At 39.6% G+C, this 17201-nt stretch overlaps 1 protein-coding gene across 1 annotated transcript; it reads right to left on the reverse strand.

Annotated features, from left to right (window-relative positions):
- Nucleotides 1-1711: 1711 nt before the first annotated feature.
- PRKAR1A (protein kinase cAMP-dependent type I regulatory subunit alpha) lies at nucleotides 1712-16437 on the reverse strand. Its single transcript, XM_026654427.2, has 10 exons — nucleotides 16259-16437; nucleotides 9971-10144; nucleotides 9087-9178; nucleotides 8764-8825; nucleotides 8168-8214; nucleotides 6981-7139; nucleotides 5496-5556; nucleotides 4858-4979; nucleotides 3930-4011; nucleotides 1712-2128 (listed from the first exon to the last, which is right to left on the reverse strand). The coding sequence occupies exons 1-10, from the start codon at nucleotides 16433-16435 to the stop codon at nucleotides 1956-1958; spliced, it is 1149 nt and encodes a 382-aa protein (XP_026510212.1). The 5' UTR covers nucleotides 16436-16437; the 3' UTR covers nucleotides 1712-1955.
- Between the last annotated feature and the right edge of the window lie 764 nt (nucleotides 16438-17201).

A 17201-nucleotide genomic window follows, 5' to 3' on the forward strand; every position in this document is an offset into this window, starting at 1 on the left:
TTACAGATTCAGACTAAGGGTCCTGTGGCACCTTTAAGACTAACAGAAGTATTGGGAGCATAAGCTTTCGTGGGTAAGAACCTCACTTCTTCAGGCTCCCAATACTTCTGTTAGTCTTAAAGGTGCCACAGGACCCTCTGTTGCTAGTTTACATAGGTGGTTTTGTTTTGTTTTTTTGGTGCTTCAACAAGGATCAAATCAAGCTTCAAAGTAACTAAAATATATGAAGAAAAAACCTAGTTAGACCGAAAACGGAAGAAAACAGTTTTAGAAAACTAGTTTTGTTTACTCCTGTAGAGCACGGATAGGAATCCTCTACTCAAAGATCTTCTGAAAAACAAAGAGTTCACGCAATGTAAGCATTTTACAATTAATCCAATCACAGGGAGTTTGTGGACTCTGATATATCCCTAAAACCGCAAAGACCGGATACCCTCAACTTTGTATTTATGTCTGATGAGCAGACATTTTTAAAATGTCTACAAGCCTGGAAAGTAGTCTACCGTGTTCAATTACCTCAGAAAGGAAAAAAGAAGGGATCCATCATTAGAAACAGTTGCATAATGAATAGAAAAATGCTTGCTGTCACTCCCAAATACAACCCTACTCTAGTTTATATAAATTACAGTTTAAAGGAAGCCTTAAGTTGCCTACATTATTGAACTGTGGAATTCAGTCAAATTTGTTGGGTAATATTGGTATGCACAGAATAATACAACACAAAGCTGGTAAATACTGAAATACATTTAAGACTCAGCAACAGGTTCCAAAAATATGTAAAATATTTTCTCACGTGAATCTGAAAAGCTGGGCAGGAAACAGAAGATGCAGTATGTGTGTTCAGACTAACTTTAAAATGAAAACTAAAAAGGTAAAATAACTTCTGGTTGGTTTAAAAATAGATATACTTAAAACAATAGAGTAGCAGGAATAACCAAAACATTCACTTTTTCTGCCTCACATTCTCCCCAGCATCCCCGTTCATCTCATTGGGCTAGCTGCTCCACCCTGCATCTGATGCTGGTTGTGAACAGGCAAAATTAGTTTCCCGGGTACCAAGGGGTTAACTGAGCAAAGAATCTTTTGAAGGACAGAGTCAACTGTGAAATAAGTAGCAAAAGTTACAGGGCAAAACAATGTACGCTTCCAATTCCTGCACTGCATCTGGAGCACAAACTTCTATTTGGCACTAGCTGGGTAGTTGTACAATTCTTGTGCCAGTCTAAGGACAAGTGACTGAAGCGTTTAACCCAAAGTTTGGCTATGGTTATGAACAGGTATGATCTAGAGGGGTGAATCCACAGCTGACAACAAGACAGGCAAAGAGCAGTTGCCGTGAGAGTCAGGGAACTAAGTAATATCTGCAGCCGTTGACCAGAACTATAAGCCTTAAAAGCTTTTACGTGAAACCTGACAAAACATAACCAAGCAATCTTGAATCAGTAGACAAGGGTACAGAGCGACTGCTAGCTTCCAACTGTGGCTGTACTAGCAGCTGATGCCTCAGGATTCAGCTGAGGATTACAGTACCCAGAAAATTTAAATCTAGAGAAGCTCAATTATAAGGGCAGTTCTCTTTTGAAAAGAAATACAGTAGATTAGGACCACAGCCTAAAAACATGAACAATTTGAAAAGTATCTGTAAAAAAAATATTTCCCACTGTTACATCCTTACTCTATGGCAATTAGCTGGGTGCCAGGAGATCTCTTCACCAACTCGGACACTAGACATTGCATAGAGAGAAGCAGTAACAGCAAAAGTCTCCATAGAACTCTTTCTATTTAACGGGATAGAGAGCACAGAACTAATGCTCGAAAATAAAAACGACGCTTTGATAAAGCAATTTTTCTTTAAACAGACAGGAAAGCTGCAAATGCCAGTGGCCGTGTGGCTCTGCACAAGGGAATAAAGCAGTCTGCATTCGTGAAGCATGTATTTGAGAGGGAGCAAAATTTCAGACAGACAGGGATACAAAGCTGTTGTACTGCTGGATGTTTCGTTTGAGAATATCCGAGCACGGACCCAGGACACGCTCAAATCGGGGTCGGTCAAGCTTTACACATTTCAATGGGCCACGAGCAACGACTGTGGCAGCACGAGGACGGTTCATCAATAGAGCTATTTCACCTGGGACGACAGAAAGTGAGAACACGGTTAAAAGAACTGTAGCTACCACACTATTTAAAACGGCTACAAGAGTGCAGAGAAGAAAACGCCGGGTTTTTAGCACTGATCAGAAAGGTCTGTGAATAGAGTTGTATTAAAAATGCAATCAGTTTAGAAACCATTCAAGGGATTGTCAAGTCAGCTGCTTCAAGAATAGTGTCTATGAAGGTAGACTTGTGTTTGAAAAAAAATTGGGGCTATTCTGGGGTGTTCAGGACAGTTTGCTGCACTATTTGTACAGGTTTCACTATTCATAGGAGGTCCGAGTCATTTTTCTAGTGAATGAGTGGTTAACAAAAAAGTAACTGTTTACAGTAAAGCACGTGCATAGTTATTAACATGTAGAAATGACTGTTTATTTATCTTATCAATACATAAGGATTGTGGAACCTGGTATCAAAGGACATCTTTTTAATGTAAAAACGAACAAAGCACCATTTGAATACAAACAGCTCTGAAATCTATAACTACTAATTTGAGAGATAACAGTTCCCTTAGTTCAGATATGCTTTGGCAGTGGGGTAATGGAGATCCCATATCGGGAAACCTCTAGCTTCCCATTTAAGAAAAAACAGTGTCAAAAAGCTTTGTCTCAAAAACCTGTTACAGTTGTTAAGTAACACCACAATTACATATCACAGACCCTAAATACCTAGAACAGAGACATGTTCAACTTGGCAGTTCTATTTCCATTCGAATAGTCTGTACCTATGGGTAGCAACAGTAACCCCTACAAACACGAACGTGAAGAGTTTGAGGAAATAGACACTCCCCCCCCCCCCCGATTACTCTGCATATATTCAACCCCAATGGTTTTTTGATAGGAAGTTGCACTTCCAGTTTCATGCATCTGCCTGAGGACCCTGCATATTACTACGCCTCTGCATGTTCTTCAGGCTCTCCAAGAGGCTAAATGCTAATTAAAGTACCAGCAAAGCTGAAAAACTGAATAGACCATAGGTAGGCTTCTGCACAAAAGGAAGGAGAGGGAGAGAAGGCCTGTGCACTTTTGGCATTGCTCTGAAGCCATTCCAAGATTTCTTTAAACCTCAGCAGAGGAGTTAAAAATAAAGCAAAAACGGACACAACTCAAAACTATTTACTACGCTATTTAAAGAGGGCTGGACCCCAAAAAAAAAAAAAGTCAGTCAACATATAAAAAAAACAAAAAACCCACAATCGAGTTAGTGTCCCTTCAAAAAGCAAAGTAATTTACAGTTAAGAACATCCAATTTTACATTACCCACAAAATATAGTCTTAAAATATAAAGAAATGTATATTTCGTCACAACCTTAACAGATGCAACATATAAACATTAAAGCCCTTCTGAAGAAAATGTGTATGTACATGAAAGACTTCATTTGAAGCTGATCAATTTACATAGTTTTCCATAAATCAATAAATGTTATATTCTACCCAACTAAATATTTTCCTTTGCTATCAATGTATCAATTTTTAAGCTAAAAATACAGAGGCTAAAGAGGTCTTCATAACGGAAGATGGTTGAGACCTTGGAACTAAAGGAGATGGTACCACCTTTCCACAATACAGGGACTTCTGAGCTTTTAGTCATTTACATGGTACTCAAAGGATTATCACAGTGTAGTTAATCAAAACAGATATTCTCAAACAATTGGCAAATAACCAAACCCATCCTGCTACTACCACCCTCTTAACCCACAGTAAGAGAGATATCACACAGCTATGGAGACACACAATGACAACAGTGCAGCCAATTACACCTGCAGCAATGTAACTCACCAAAATAATCAGAAGGCGCCAGTCTGCCCACTTCAACAAATTCTTCATTCTCCGACCTCCGCTGTAATACTGCAGCTGTGCCCTTTAATAAATCAGTTATTAGTAAAAGGAGTTTGCCAATATCATTTGAAACATCTTAACTTCCACAAGAACTCAGCTTCATTGCAGTGTGTCATACAGGAAGTGTCTTATCCATTAAAAACCCCATTACACACTTCACGTATATTTCACTATCCATTTATATTAAAACAAAAGTCCTCTGGGTCTCTCCTTTAAATCCCCTTAGGATGGTACTTACATGCATCATAGAATTCCTACTGACTTCGTTAATCAAAATTATAAGATGCCTGTAAAGTAGCAGGAAACACTCAAGAGATAATGGAACCAATAACAAACATTACTAGCCATCTCCTGTTCTATTCCTCTGTATTCAAAAAAATTAGGGAAATAGTGCAGGTCTAGGAGGGTGATACTATGGATTATCAAGACAACTTAAAAAAAAATAGGTGATTAGAAATATTGTGGTTCATATATTATGAAACTAGCAAGACAGTTTCTGGAGATGCTTGCTTATCTAGAGATGCACTATAGCACCTACCCGAACACCTACAGCTACTTTCAGGAATAGGACCAGAACAGTTTTACACCCTAGATATCCTCTTTTGGTGGGTTTCCAATTCCCTCGGCTAACAGGTACTTGAGAGGGTTGATTTACGGGCTAGACCAGCTACCTCACTCTCTTGGAAGTGCCATTTGTAAAAACAGCAAAGCAAGTTTACATTCACCTTGCCTGGGCACCCAAAAGTGTAAGTTTTAGTCACATCATTCTCAGAATTTTACAGACACAAGGAGAATAAAATAAATTCCTAGAACCAGGTGTTTCGTTTTGTGTAACTCAACATACTAACCAGAAGTAACATTCACTCACCTCTAAGATAATAAAGAACTCATCTCCTGGTTCTCCCTGCACCACAATTTTCTGTCCATCCTCAAATTGGACCGGTTCCAAGGCATCAGCTACAGTGAGACGCTCCCACTTGTCCAGAGATTCTAAACAAAGTCAACAGTCCAAGTCTTTTAGTATGCATCATGCAGTATCTGTTCCCACGCTTAAAACATTACTCTCTCTCTGGTAATACCCATTTGTAAAAATCAAGACCTTAATAATAATGGTCTTAGGCTACAGCTACACTAGAGAACTTACAGCAGCTTTCTAGTATAGCTGCTCTAAGCCAATGGGAGAGAGCTCTCCTCTCGACCTAAATAATCCACCCCAACAACAGCAGCAGTTATGTAGGCAAGAGAAGTTCTTACGCTGACATAACACTGTCCACACCGGCACTTAGCCTGGTGAAACTTATGTAGCTTGGGGGAGAGGGGTGGCTTATTTACACCCCTGAGCAATATAAGTTACACCGACATAAGTGTAGTGTAGACATTGCCTTAGGATTATGCAAAAAAAGCAGCACACACTATGGAACTGGTTTTAACAGATTACCACTACAGAGGTTTAACTGGGTATCCACCTCATTACATCGAAGTTTAAAGTGAAACCTTCTCACTCACCCAATATAGATACTTTACTAAGGAATTCTTCATACATCTTTCTCTTTCTCAATGTACTGCCCTGTAAAAAAAAAAAAAAAAAAAAAAAAATCCAGACAAACACCAAGATAAGCTTTTATTTTCTACTCATATTTTGTAGTAGTTTTAAAGTTAAAGATAAGCCACAAAAAAGGCCACACAATTCAACAAGACTTAATACACCTCTACCCAGATATAACGCGACCTGACAGAACAGGAATTCGGATACAACGCGGTAAAGCAGCGCTCCGGGGTGGGGGCAGGGCTGTGCACGCCAGTGGATCAAAGCAAGTTCGATAGAACGCGGTTTCACCTATAACGCGGTAAGATTTTTTTTGGCTCCTGAGCACAGCGTTATATTGGGGTAGAGGTGTATATTCTGTTTTAAGGGACCAAATTTGCTAAGTGCCAGTGCCTTCAAATCTCTGACTTCAGTGAGATCCGAGTGCTCAGCACCTCTCAGAAGGCACTCAGGCAAAGGCTTGCACAATATACTGTCCCTAAATACTTAAAAAAAAAAAGCATTCTACTTGTAATGAACTTTGATAAGAGTTATAGATTTGCCCATATCCATTATGATCAATGCTTTACATAATTTATAGGCCAATACTGCAACCTTTACTCATGCGAGTAATAATGCTGGAGTTTAAGGGACTACTGGCAGGAGTAAGGATTGCTGGATCAGCCTCATGTTTATTCTAGGCTGCATGGTTGACTGTAGTCGCTTATGACTATTTAAACACAGACCAGCAAAGTGGCAGGCTAAGACAGAGTAGGAGAATTAAAGTCCAACAAGAGCAATCACACTGTTATAGCAGATTGATTATTATGGTATCTGTGCTGATATTTAAACACTGCATTTGTAATTTAAGATTTGTCTTGGCCTAACAAGACACTCAAAATCTTTTCCTCCCCTTCTTGCCAGATGCACACAAAATCTGTGTGAATGACAGCATGGTTACTAGTCATGACCTAAGGGTACGTCTTCACTACCCGCCGTATCGGCGGGTAGCAATCGATTTATCCGGGATTGATATATCGCGTCTCGTTAAGACGCGATATTTCGATCCCCAAACGCGCTCACCGTCGACTCCGGAACTCCACCAGAGCGAGCGGCGGTAGCGTAGTCAACGGGGGGAGCCGCGGCCATCGATCTCGCGCCGTCTGGACCCCAGGTAATTCGATCCAAGATACTTCGACTTCAGCTACACTATTTGCGTAGCTGAAGTTGCGTATCTTGGATCTCTCTCCCCCCCCCCAAGTGTAGACCAGCCCTAAGAGAGTCTAAAGTTTCTTTTTATCCAAGATACGAGTCCCTCTGCAGTACAACGCAGACAGAGGGCCTAGTGACCAGGAGTAACTGGAATGATCACTCAAGGTCACAAAAAGACATTTCTGTTTAGTAAATATGCTACCTTGAATTAACTGCACAACCCATACATTCAAAACAAGAAAAAAAGAACTTGCCATAAGGATTCTTCTATAGCTGTCTCTGTCAATACCCCACAATTTCACATTTGTTTTTGCTTTGACAGTTGCTGCTCTGGGTGTTCCATAAATCAGGGCAAGTTCTCCAAAGCTGCCACCTTCACCAACGTTGGTTGCCCACTCGTTGTTCACGTATACCTGAAAGGAAATACATATTGGTCAACAAGGGCAAACAACTGGCCACAAAGATACTTTAAAATTTCCTCTTATTCTGTGCTATATTTTTAGACTGTTACACAGGGAAATATTCTAGTTTAGATCCCTCCTGAAAGACTGGAGGAGATTATTTAATCATGAATTTGGCACCATTTCCAGGTTGTACTGAGATTTCAAAGACTTTGGGGGAAAAGGACTGTCTTTGTATGTACTATCACAAAACTTCTTCGTAGGTATGTTCCATTTTTCATCCAAGGATTTGTGAACTTAAGTCTCAGAACTTGATAGACCTGTGAAGTATTAACTCAATTTTACAGCTTGGGAAACAGAGAAAACAGAGAAAAAAATCACAAGAGGTTATGGCAAAAATTGGATACTAGTCCTGTGCCTCAACTACAGGAGTATACTCCAGAGGTAGTCAATAGGTGGGCCAGATGCTTTTGAACAGACTGCAAAAGTCTATTTACTTATTATCAGCATTATTGTTATTTTTGTCTCTGGAGCCTGGACCTTGACTATACCTTGACCAAGAAAGTTGGACCTTGACAATAAATAAATAAATCATTGATTACCCTGGAGTCTGGACCTTGACTATACCTTGACCAAGAAAGTTGGACCTTGACAATAAATAAATAAATCATTGATTACCCCGGTATACTCCCTCTCCCTTTGTTTCTGTGCTCATACAGCATGAAACATTTTGTCAGCATTCAAACTGTTCATTTGGAGTCACACAATATAGGATGAACATATTCTGCACAGTTGGGCAGTCACATCCACAGAGCTGCTCAAAAGGAGCAAAGAGTAACAGACAAAATAAGCTTTCTTGAGAAGGATCCTGTTCTAACAGAATATCCTGAAAGAATGGATAACAGAACAGTTCGGCCAGAGAAAAAATAAGTTCTCATTTCCACACAAAGAATGGCCTCAAGATGTTACCAGTATTTCTGCAAGGGGTAGATACATTTGCAGTTAATACAAGTAAAATCTCAGCCATTATTAAAGCTTACATCCATTTCTCCTTGATCGACAACGTAGAAGTTATCTCCTTCATCACCTAAAAAAAAAAAAAAAAAAAAAACAAAATTCAGTCAAAAAAAAAAAAAACCTGTAAAGTGATTCATGTTTTATAAAAATGGCAGAGGAATATTAAAAAGGCACTTTGGGAGTTTATACATTAACCCTCAGTACCAGGCCTGCCAGAAGATGCCTCAATAGGGCTAAAAAAATGTGCATTGCCTATTTTATTCTGGAAAAATGTGTCACCACAGGCACATTTCCTCATCCTACCTGTGAAAGGGACACCTGCTGTTGTGAAAGAGAGCAGCAGCATTACCTCTCCCCAGTAAATTCACCCAGTATACTCTAGAACCATCAAAAGAGTTGAAGCTGCTGATACAGACAGGGACTACCTGCAGTGGCTCCACTCTCCTTTTCCCCCTCCCCACTCCCACCCCCAACGTAAATTGTGGTTCACATAAAAAGCAAGCAAGGTCTACCAACAAGCGTTCTTACAGCCGTAAGAGCAGAACAACAAACCCATAGATCCAGAATCTTCTCACAACCTACAAATTGTTTAGTTATCAATGCAAGCATTGTCACTTACCTTGCTGGATCACAGTCTCGCCTGCAATGTAGGTGACTGGGAACATAGCATCAAAGATGTCACTGGAAGAGATTTTTCAAAGTTATCAATAGTTTGGTTGCCTGTTATATGCACAGGTGTTAGTACAGACATTTGAGAGAGATTCTTCAGGATCTCTCCAGTTATTGATGTGGCTAGACTGACTGTTCCCATAAAGCTGTTCACTTTTGCATGTTGTGATTTGTTTAGAATGTTTGTTCTTTAAAACACTAAAAGCTTTAAAAAAGAGACAGTGAAATCATACTGATAGCAAAGCAGAGCCAGATTAAGAGATTAGCTCCTACCTTCTTTCGTTATCATCAAGATGGGCAAATAGCACATTCTTCTCAATTGCTTTAGCCAAAGCAGCCATAGTCTTGTAATCTTTAGGAATAACCTAGAGCATAATCAAAACCAAAGCAACTCTGATTATAAATGTTGAAGAAAAAAAAAATCTTTGCACTTAGTTGGCCAACTAAATTAATCCAATTACCGCAATAAAACATTAGCCAACATTTTGTATGGCCTCATTTTTTCTTTCAAGTGCTGTAGAAAGAAGAGGAAAAGCGTGTCAATTTTTTTTTTTTAAAGATCTGTTTGAGTCAGTATAAAGAAAATAGCATAAGTGATCTCTTAAGGTTAACTATATAATTCCATGCTGAAGTTTGCAATTTCTCCCACAGACACCAAGGATCTGTTTTGACCTGAGTTTGCTCAAAACAAGTAGTAATATACCCATAAAAGATGGAAGAAAGCTGCTCCACCATAATGGTGCACTGTACTGAAATTCTGCCAGAGACAAGAAACAAGAGGAAACATAGCCAAAGATTTTATGGAGTGAGACAGCGGAATGGGATGTGGTTTGTCCAGAGGTAGGAATGGCTCAAGTGGAACCAAAGCCTCGTTACCATGCATCACAGGCTACAACCCAGAGTGAACAACATGCATGGCTTGGCATGACTGCTTTGTAGACCTACCATGTGGGTTAGCAAGGCCACACCAGCTGAGTACTATCCAGAAATCATGCACAAAGCTGCAGTGGTTTGGAATGCATTTATGTAACATCACTGGGGCAACAAACAGGGCTTTTCACAGAGGACAGCAATATGGCCCCTGGATAACAGAGAGGCCTAGATATGACCAAAGCTGAGATTTGCATGGATTTGGGAATGGTTAAAGTGTAGGTCACCTTTCTAACATAAGATGCAGCATCCTCTTCTGTGTAGACTTCTGCACTGATGGCCCCACGTCTTCTTCGGCCCTTCACCACAGGGTTCATAGGTGGAGGAGGAGAGATTTCATCCTCACGCGAGTCTGAGCGTGACCCAGATTTCTGTTGATTCAACAACTGTTTTGCTTCCTCCTAAACAGGAAGGAGATGTTTCCGTGTCACATAATCCCAGGGTAAAAATGTAGTTACATATCATATTCCAGTTCAGTCTGCCAACATAAGAGATTCCTCTCTACTATTAATCTCATACAACGGCAGATGGGAAGATACTTCTAACACAGTAAGGCTGCTGTGTTTTAAAGCAGCATAACAGACAAGAGTCATTCAAAGTCTATTTCCCTTATTAAAATAAACTGGCACTTTCACCCCCACTCTTATGACATAACCAACACACAATGGAGGAACTCTGCTTTTTAAGTGCTGCTGCTTGCATAGGATGTATTCAACAAGTGAGCCCAGTAGTTTTTCCCTGGACTGAGGTTTTTTGTTTTTTTTTGCTTTCAAAGACAGAAGAGCAGTTACCCAGAAAACCATGTTACAGAAGCAGCTAGAAAACAAGATCAAGTCATTGACCAAGTTGGTATTTAATAACCTTAGGTTATTTTAACAGAAACATAAACGAGTTATTGGATGGATGTTCGTGTTCATAAATCCAGCCATTGGTTTACATTCCAAGCCACAGATTAGTTAGCTTTTATAAAAGAGTTATATATTTTCCATACTGATTACTCGTCAAGTTGAATGAGTGAGAGACACACCAGACTATTAGAACTGAAATAAAGTTAAATCTAGCTAGTCAGTCACCCAGAATACTGGTTCCTCTATATGTAGATAAATCTCTGCATTAAGCATCTTCACATACAAAGTCATATCAAAATGATAGTTATTATGCCTCTTCATATAACCTTGTATTAAGTCTTCCCATATAACACCTATTTTCATACAACTTTGTATCAAGTCCTTTGATATAGGAACTCTGCATCAAATCCTTATATATAAACTTTCTATTGAGCCTTGGTATAATGTTATAGTCCCCAAGGATACTTAAGGTAGAAGAAAAATGTCTTTTTGCTAGTAGAATAAGATCTCCCCCCTTTTAATCAATTGCCCTGTTGAATGAATGAGGTGTGAATGAGCAAGGCATGGAAGGCAAGCACCTCCAGACAGCTGCAACAGTGGGAGAGAGGATGGAAGCCAGACCCAAGAACAATAGAACTTGTCAAGTGGGCTCATTAAAGAAGATAAGACATATTGACGGCCTTGGGAGTTAGAAGCAAGCACCTTCTTTTGAAGAAAGAACAGGAGTACTTGTGGCACCTTAGAGACCAACAAAGTTATTAGAGCATAAGCTTTCGTGGGCTACAACCCACTTCTTCAGATGCATATAGAGTGTGTCAAACTCTATATGCATCCGAAGAAGTGGGTTGTAGCCCACGAAAGCTTATGCTCGAATAAATTTGTTGGTCTCTAAGGTGCCACAAGTACTCCTGTTCTTTTTGCGGATACAGACTAACACGGCTGCTACTCTGAAACCTTCTTTTGAAAACACCCTCTTTGAAAATAAATGTGGCAGCATTAAGACAACACCCAGAAGGAAGCGCCAAGGATGACCAACTGACACAGATTTTGCATCTGGTATAGATCTGCATGAGAGGGCAGCTGCTATAAATGTGAGGTGTCTTGTAGAGGATCCCGGGTCTCATCTTGTCAACATCGGAGCATTGATCCGGATCAACAGAAGCCCAGCTCCACCTCTCCCCCATCTAACTCACCTGGCCAGTGAAGTTAAGGGGAGCAACTAGTTGGTAACAACAACAAGACGGAGTGTGCGTGCGCTCAATATATATCATATGCATATGATACAGTGTTGACTGATACATGTATTACCAATAAATGTGGCGCTTTGCCTTATCCTCCCTGAAAAGATCCCGTGCAGTATAACATATATGCACTGAAGGAGTTGACTCAGGGTATGTCTACACTGCAAGTAGGAGGTGCTATTCCTAGTACAGGTAGACAAACTTCCACTAGCTCAGCTCAAGCTAGTGCACCAAAAATAGCCGTGTGGATGTTGCCGCACTGGCAGTGGCTCAGGCTAGCTGAGAGAGTCTGATGCCCTGGATCTGCACTCACTTGGCTGGCTCAAGCCAACACTGGCTGCAATAATCACACTGCTAGCTGCAGTGTAGACAATGAATTAAGTAGCAGATTTGATATTGCTAGAACCAAAAGTGGTACCAAAGTATTTAAAATCATGACAGCTTCAGCTAAGTTTTCCAAGCATTTTGGTATAGGACTTTGGGATAAGACCTTAAAAACTGAGGAACTATCTGCTGTGCCTGGATCCTAGGGCACTTAATTGCAGGCTCTGATCCAATGTCCTTGACCGAACTCCCCTCCCATGTACCGCCGGGCAGAGTTCTGCTTGGCTGCCATCCTCCACTCCGGATATACATGCAATGCCACTTAAATGCTATGTATAACCAGAGTGCTTTGGAAAGAAAGAAATCAGATAACCATTACAGCGAGTTTACATTTTATGCTTCTTTGCTGGCCAAAGAAACTCCACTGGCCTGTTTAATCAGTTTCACTTCCTGCTTCTCATGGAGGAATGAAATAATGTGTGATGTTTCAAAGAGCTGGGGGATATTTAAAACTTATTTCTTTCTATTTTTAGGGAAGAGTCCATTACACTCAGATTTTGTTAAAAATAGTTCAATGACATAAGGGTTGGGTTTAAAACTACAGTATGTGACAGCATCCTTTCTATGGCATATATAATGACAACATCTGTAAATATTCACTCAATTTCCACAGCCCATTTCCAAGGAGACTCATACACATACTCAGAATATACATAGAAAGTTGTTTTTAAATTATATCTATTTATCTGTGACAAGGTGCATCTGAAGAAGTGAGGTTCTTACCCACGAAAGCTTATGCTCCCAATACTTCTGTTAGTCTTAAAGGTGCCACAGGACCCTCTGTTGCTTTTTACAGATTCAGACTAACACGGCTACCCCTCTGATACTTAAGGTCCACTCTGTTCCAATACTATAGACATATCAGGAGGACCACCACTTGAAGTCCAGTAAGTTTAGGAGTTAGGAGTACTGAAAGTACAAATTACCCTTCCAAATCTTGTCATTCAACAAGCATGGGAGAGTGTTTGGCCCGGGGGGGGGGGGGGGGTGGGGCAGGGGGGGGGGGGGGGGGGAGGAGGAGGGGGGGGAAGAGCTTGGCACAGCACAAGGGAACAGGACAATTAAAATTGTTTTTGTATTACACAGTTATATATTGACAGCATTTTTTTAAAAAGTGTACTTATCCCCATGGACAGTTATGCCCATTTTTTAACAATTACCTAATGGACTGTAGTAGTGACCTTTGCATTATCTACACAAAGCTTCTACAGCTCATAAGCCAGAGTATGAGGCCAGGCACTGCATTGTGTAGCTAGTAACTTATTATTCTTCACTGGTGTTAAGTAAGTCACATGTTTGCAGAGTAGAACACACACAAAAGGTCTTAGTCTGCTACACATAGACCAACTACATGGATATTTTATTTAAAGTGTAGTAGTTTGGTTCATATGGAAGCATTCTTCACCAAATTACTTTTATAGGAAGAAGAAAGGCTTGAATTCCTATAGATAAGTTGGACGCAGGAATTTAAAAATAAATAAAAAAGTTTTGACACAGATTTTTTCAAACAGATGGAAGCTAATTTTTTAAGACATAAAATAATGAATCATGGTTAGAGATACATCATGTGGAAGAGGTAATCAGAAATATAGAACTACAGAAAGGAAGAGCTGAACAGTGATCTTTATTTCAGCTATATATTTAGCCTCAATTTTTAAAGTAACGTTTCTTACTAGTATGTTTTTTGTCCATATTGCCACAGCAGCCTCTATCTTCCCCCATTTAACAGGGTTACGGGGGTATATCAACAGATAGGTCAAGATGCATCTCTGACAAAACAGAACTTAAGGTCCAAAGGCCACATTCCTTTGCAAATCTCTTCACTCACCCAGAAGTTGAAGGTGATTAATAATAGTGCTTAGCACTTGTGCTCTTCAGCCACAGATGTCAGAGGACATCCTGTGCTAGACTAAAACTTTGCTGATCTGTTATTTGATAGCTATTTAGGCGTTATAACACCTGGTTAGACTAAGGCCAAGTTTAGAATCCGTGGGCCCAATGGATGAAACTAGTTAGAGAAGAGTACTTTTTTTGATTTTTTAAATACAAGTCTGCATATAAAAATGGACTTCAAGACAAGCAAAGTGTTTAAATTCATATCATGCTTTCATTTGAGATGAGAGAGATAAATAAATAAAATAAAGCGATTGCACTAGAATCAGTTAACATTATATATGGTGATTTATCTTTGATAGTACTAAAGGACCTTTACTGACATTTACAAAAATCCATTTAGGGGAAAATGTAAATATTGAATTACTATTATTTTCAACCTTCTTATAGGTTTGGACTCGGAGTGAATACAGCTTACTACATTTGAAACAAAACCTTCTTGAGTTATTTCAACATGGACGAATACATACACTTAAGTACAGAGCTAGCAGGACCTGTTGTCTTACTAAAAAGGAATTTGAGCTTCTTTTGTCAGATTAAATATTGCATTCGCTGCATGTTAGCCTATTACACAGAAACATTTGTCTTTTCCCCTTTTACATCCCAGTAGTTATTCTAGCTATATACTGTGAACTAAATGCAATAAAAGGTAATTATTTTGCAATATTCAAAACAGTTACACTAAAAAGTGTTGAAATGCAGAATTTAGGATCTATTTGTGATTAGAGTAACTCAAACCCCACACTGACAATCAGTGAACTTTACAGGAGTTGGGTAGTTTGCTAAAGGCATTTTATGGAGACCGTTCTTGAAGATGCAACTACACATTCAGGTTAAAAATGTAGGAAGTTGGACACAAGTTTATCCCAGTTCTTGGCCACAAAACAAGGGATGTTTTTCTTCAGATATTGTGCCCAATCGTAGAGTTTGTATTAAAACCTGCAGCATTCACTGATGGATCCAATAACTAAACAGTGGTCTGCATGATGGAATCATAAGGCAGATGCCACAGTTTGTATGCTGTTTGATCTATGCTATTCTACAGATTGAAGTACAGAGGGGAAAAACTATTAGCAAAAGTGAATTAGAATAAGGAGAAAAACATACATATGGATTTACAGAATCCAAATAATGAGAAGAGTGCCTGCAACTGAATATAATGTGAAGTGACAGCAATAGCCACCACAGTACTTACCAAAGACTATTGGTTTGCAGATGCAGAATATCAGATAGTAACCGGCAACACAAAAGTACTAGATATAAATATGCCGGTAGAAAAGATCAGTTACACCAAGTTTTGCCCTTAATCACACCTTACATAAAAATGCTACTGTAAAGATGTTCAGACAGAAGAAATAGGTATACATTAAATAATGAACCACTCAATGGGGCTAGTCTTAGTTGCAAAAGCGGACACTGGAATGTGAGGCTCATATTTTCACAGTGCTTTCCATGCACAAGGATCCCAGAGTACTTTACACAAGGTGTGTGCAAGAATCATTTAGCTCACCTCTGGGACAGAATGGACCAGCCATTTAACAGAAACACTGAGTTCAGGACGAAAGCAAAGACAAGTTTACCTATCTGAAATATGGGTACAAGTCTCAGTTGAAGTACAAGAGGAAAGTCACCAAATGTTAGTTCTCAATGAACAAGTCTGGCTAGGATTACTATTTTCCCCCCTCATCAATATTATATCTACAACTCACTATAGAAAATTAATTAGCCTCAATATAAAAGTTGAATGCCCGTCACTAAAATACTTCAGGGCTGTACATAAAAATAAATTTAATCATTTAGGTCATCATAAATCAGGCCATATTTCCCACTATTGACCCCAGTACCAAACTGACAGATTTTATTTTCAGTAGCTAACTTGAATCGGTTTCCTTACTAGTTTCTCCCCCCCCCCCGCCAATCTGGGCATACTTTTGGTTGCTATAGGGATGCTTTTCACTAGTGAGCAACTGGCATTTAGCTATAGGAAAGACACTCTCTTTTCCAAACAAATACTTTGCTTCTGTTTCAAACTTAAACTACTAATAAAAAAATACTGGTCAAATGTGAATCTCAGTCTTTATTTTAAGTAACTATGAGAGAGACTGTAAATAAATGCATTCTCTCCCCGGCTCCGCAGACTTATTTTTACCTTCTCCAGTCTTTCGAAATATTCCCTGAGGAATCCCATGGGTCTCTCAGGTCGGACTGTACACAGCTGTACAATGCAGTCCTTCAGAAGCTGCTGGATGTTGTGTTTTTGGACATAGAGTTCACATTCTCTGAGGCTACGCTCCTCCTCGCTGCTGTTGCTGCTAGAGGCTGCCATTGCTGCTGTTTAAGAAAAAAAAAGTTATATGAACTACATGGAGAACTAAGATGATCCAGCTGACATGCTGCCTAGCTATGCTTCATATTAACTTTTGTTGCAGTGATCTTGCTTTAAAAAACCCCTAACTTACCTGCAGGGCTAGTAATTAAAATAAATGTTCAATTCCCAAGTCTGTGCTCTGGCCCAGCAATGCAGAGAGGTGATGTACTTGGCATCTGGGAGGAAGTGGGAACCTTGGGTTGCTCTACAGAAATTCCCACAGGCCCAACAGGAGCAGAGGTTCCCCCCGCACTCCCCACCCCTGCTCCCCAGCTGAATGAAACTCAGCAACCCTGGCCCCCTGAGCATTCTGAAAGGCATGGACTCATATGGGCATAGGCTGTCAATTATAGCCCAGATTTCCTGCCCCAGTGAAGTCCCTCTCACACCACAGAGGCAAGTTTTAAAAATATTTGAAGTATGGTGACACTTGTTAAGATAACAGCAAAAGTCAGCTCCCTGGTAGTTGTAGCCATTAACAGCTAATAGAAGCCATGGAAATACAGATGTTTGCCCAATGGAGATGCTCTTTACTTCAAAGTAACTAAAATGGGATGACATTTAGACTAAAACACTAATTCTGAAGTATGCTCACAGTAATTAGAACTATTAGATTTCAAAACATTACATACAATGCCAGATCTTAATAGGATTTATTAATAGCATAACTTCCAGTGCGTAAAAATTTCCATAAGTGTTACTTTATCCAATTTTTGTTTATGCA

Source organism: Terrapene carolina, unplaced genomic scaffold, assembly GCF_002925995.2.
Source record: "Terrapene carolina triunguis isolate 2854851 unplaced genomic scaffold, T_m_triunguis-2.0 Scaffold192, whole genome shotgun sequence".
Classification (NCBI taxonomy): domain Eukaryota; kingdom Metazoa; phylum Chordata; order Testudines; family Emydidae; genus Terrapene; species Terrapene triunguis.

Coding starts and splice junctions, on each gene's coding strand:
- PRKAR1A (XM_026654427.2), bottom strand. CDS start 16,435: ATGGCAGCCTCTAGCAGCAACAGCAGCGAGGAGGAGCGTAGCCTCAGA. Junction 8,826..9,086: donor CTTGATGATAACGAAAGAAG/GTAGGAGCTAAT, acceptor AATCTCTTCCAG/TGACATCTTTGATGCTATGT. Junction 4,980..5,495: donor TAGTAAAGTATCTATATTGG/GTGAGTGAGAAG, acceptor GACTTTGTTTAG/AATCTCTGGACAAGTGGGAG.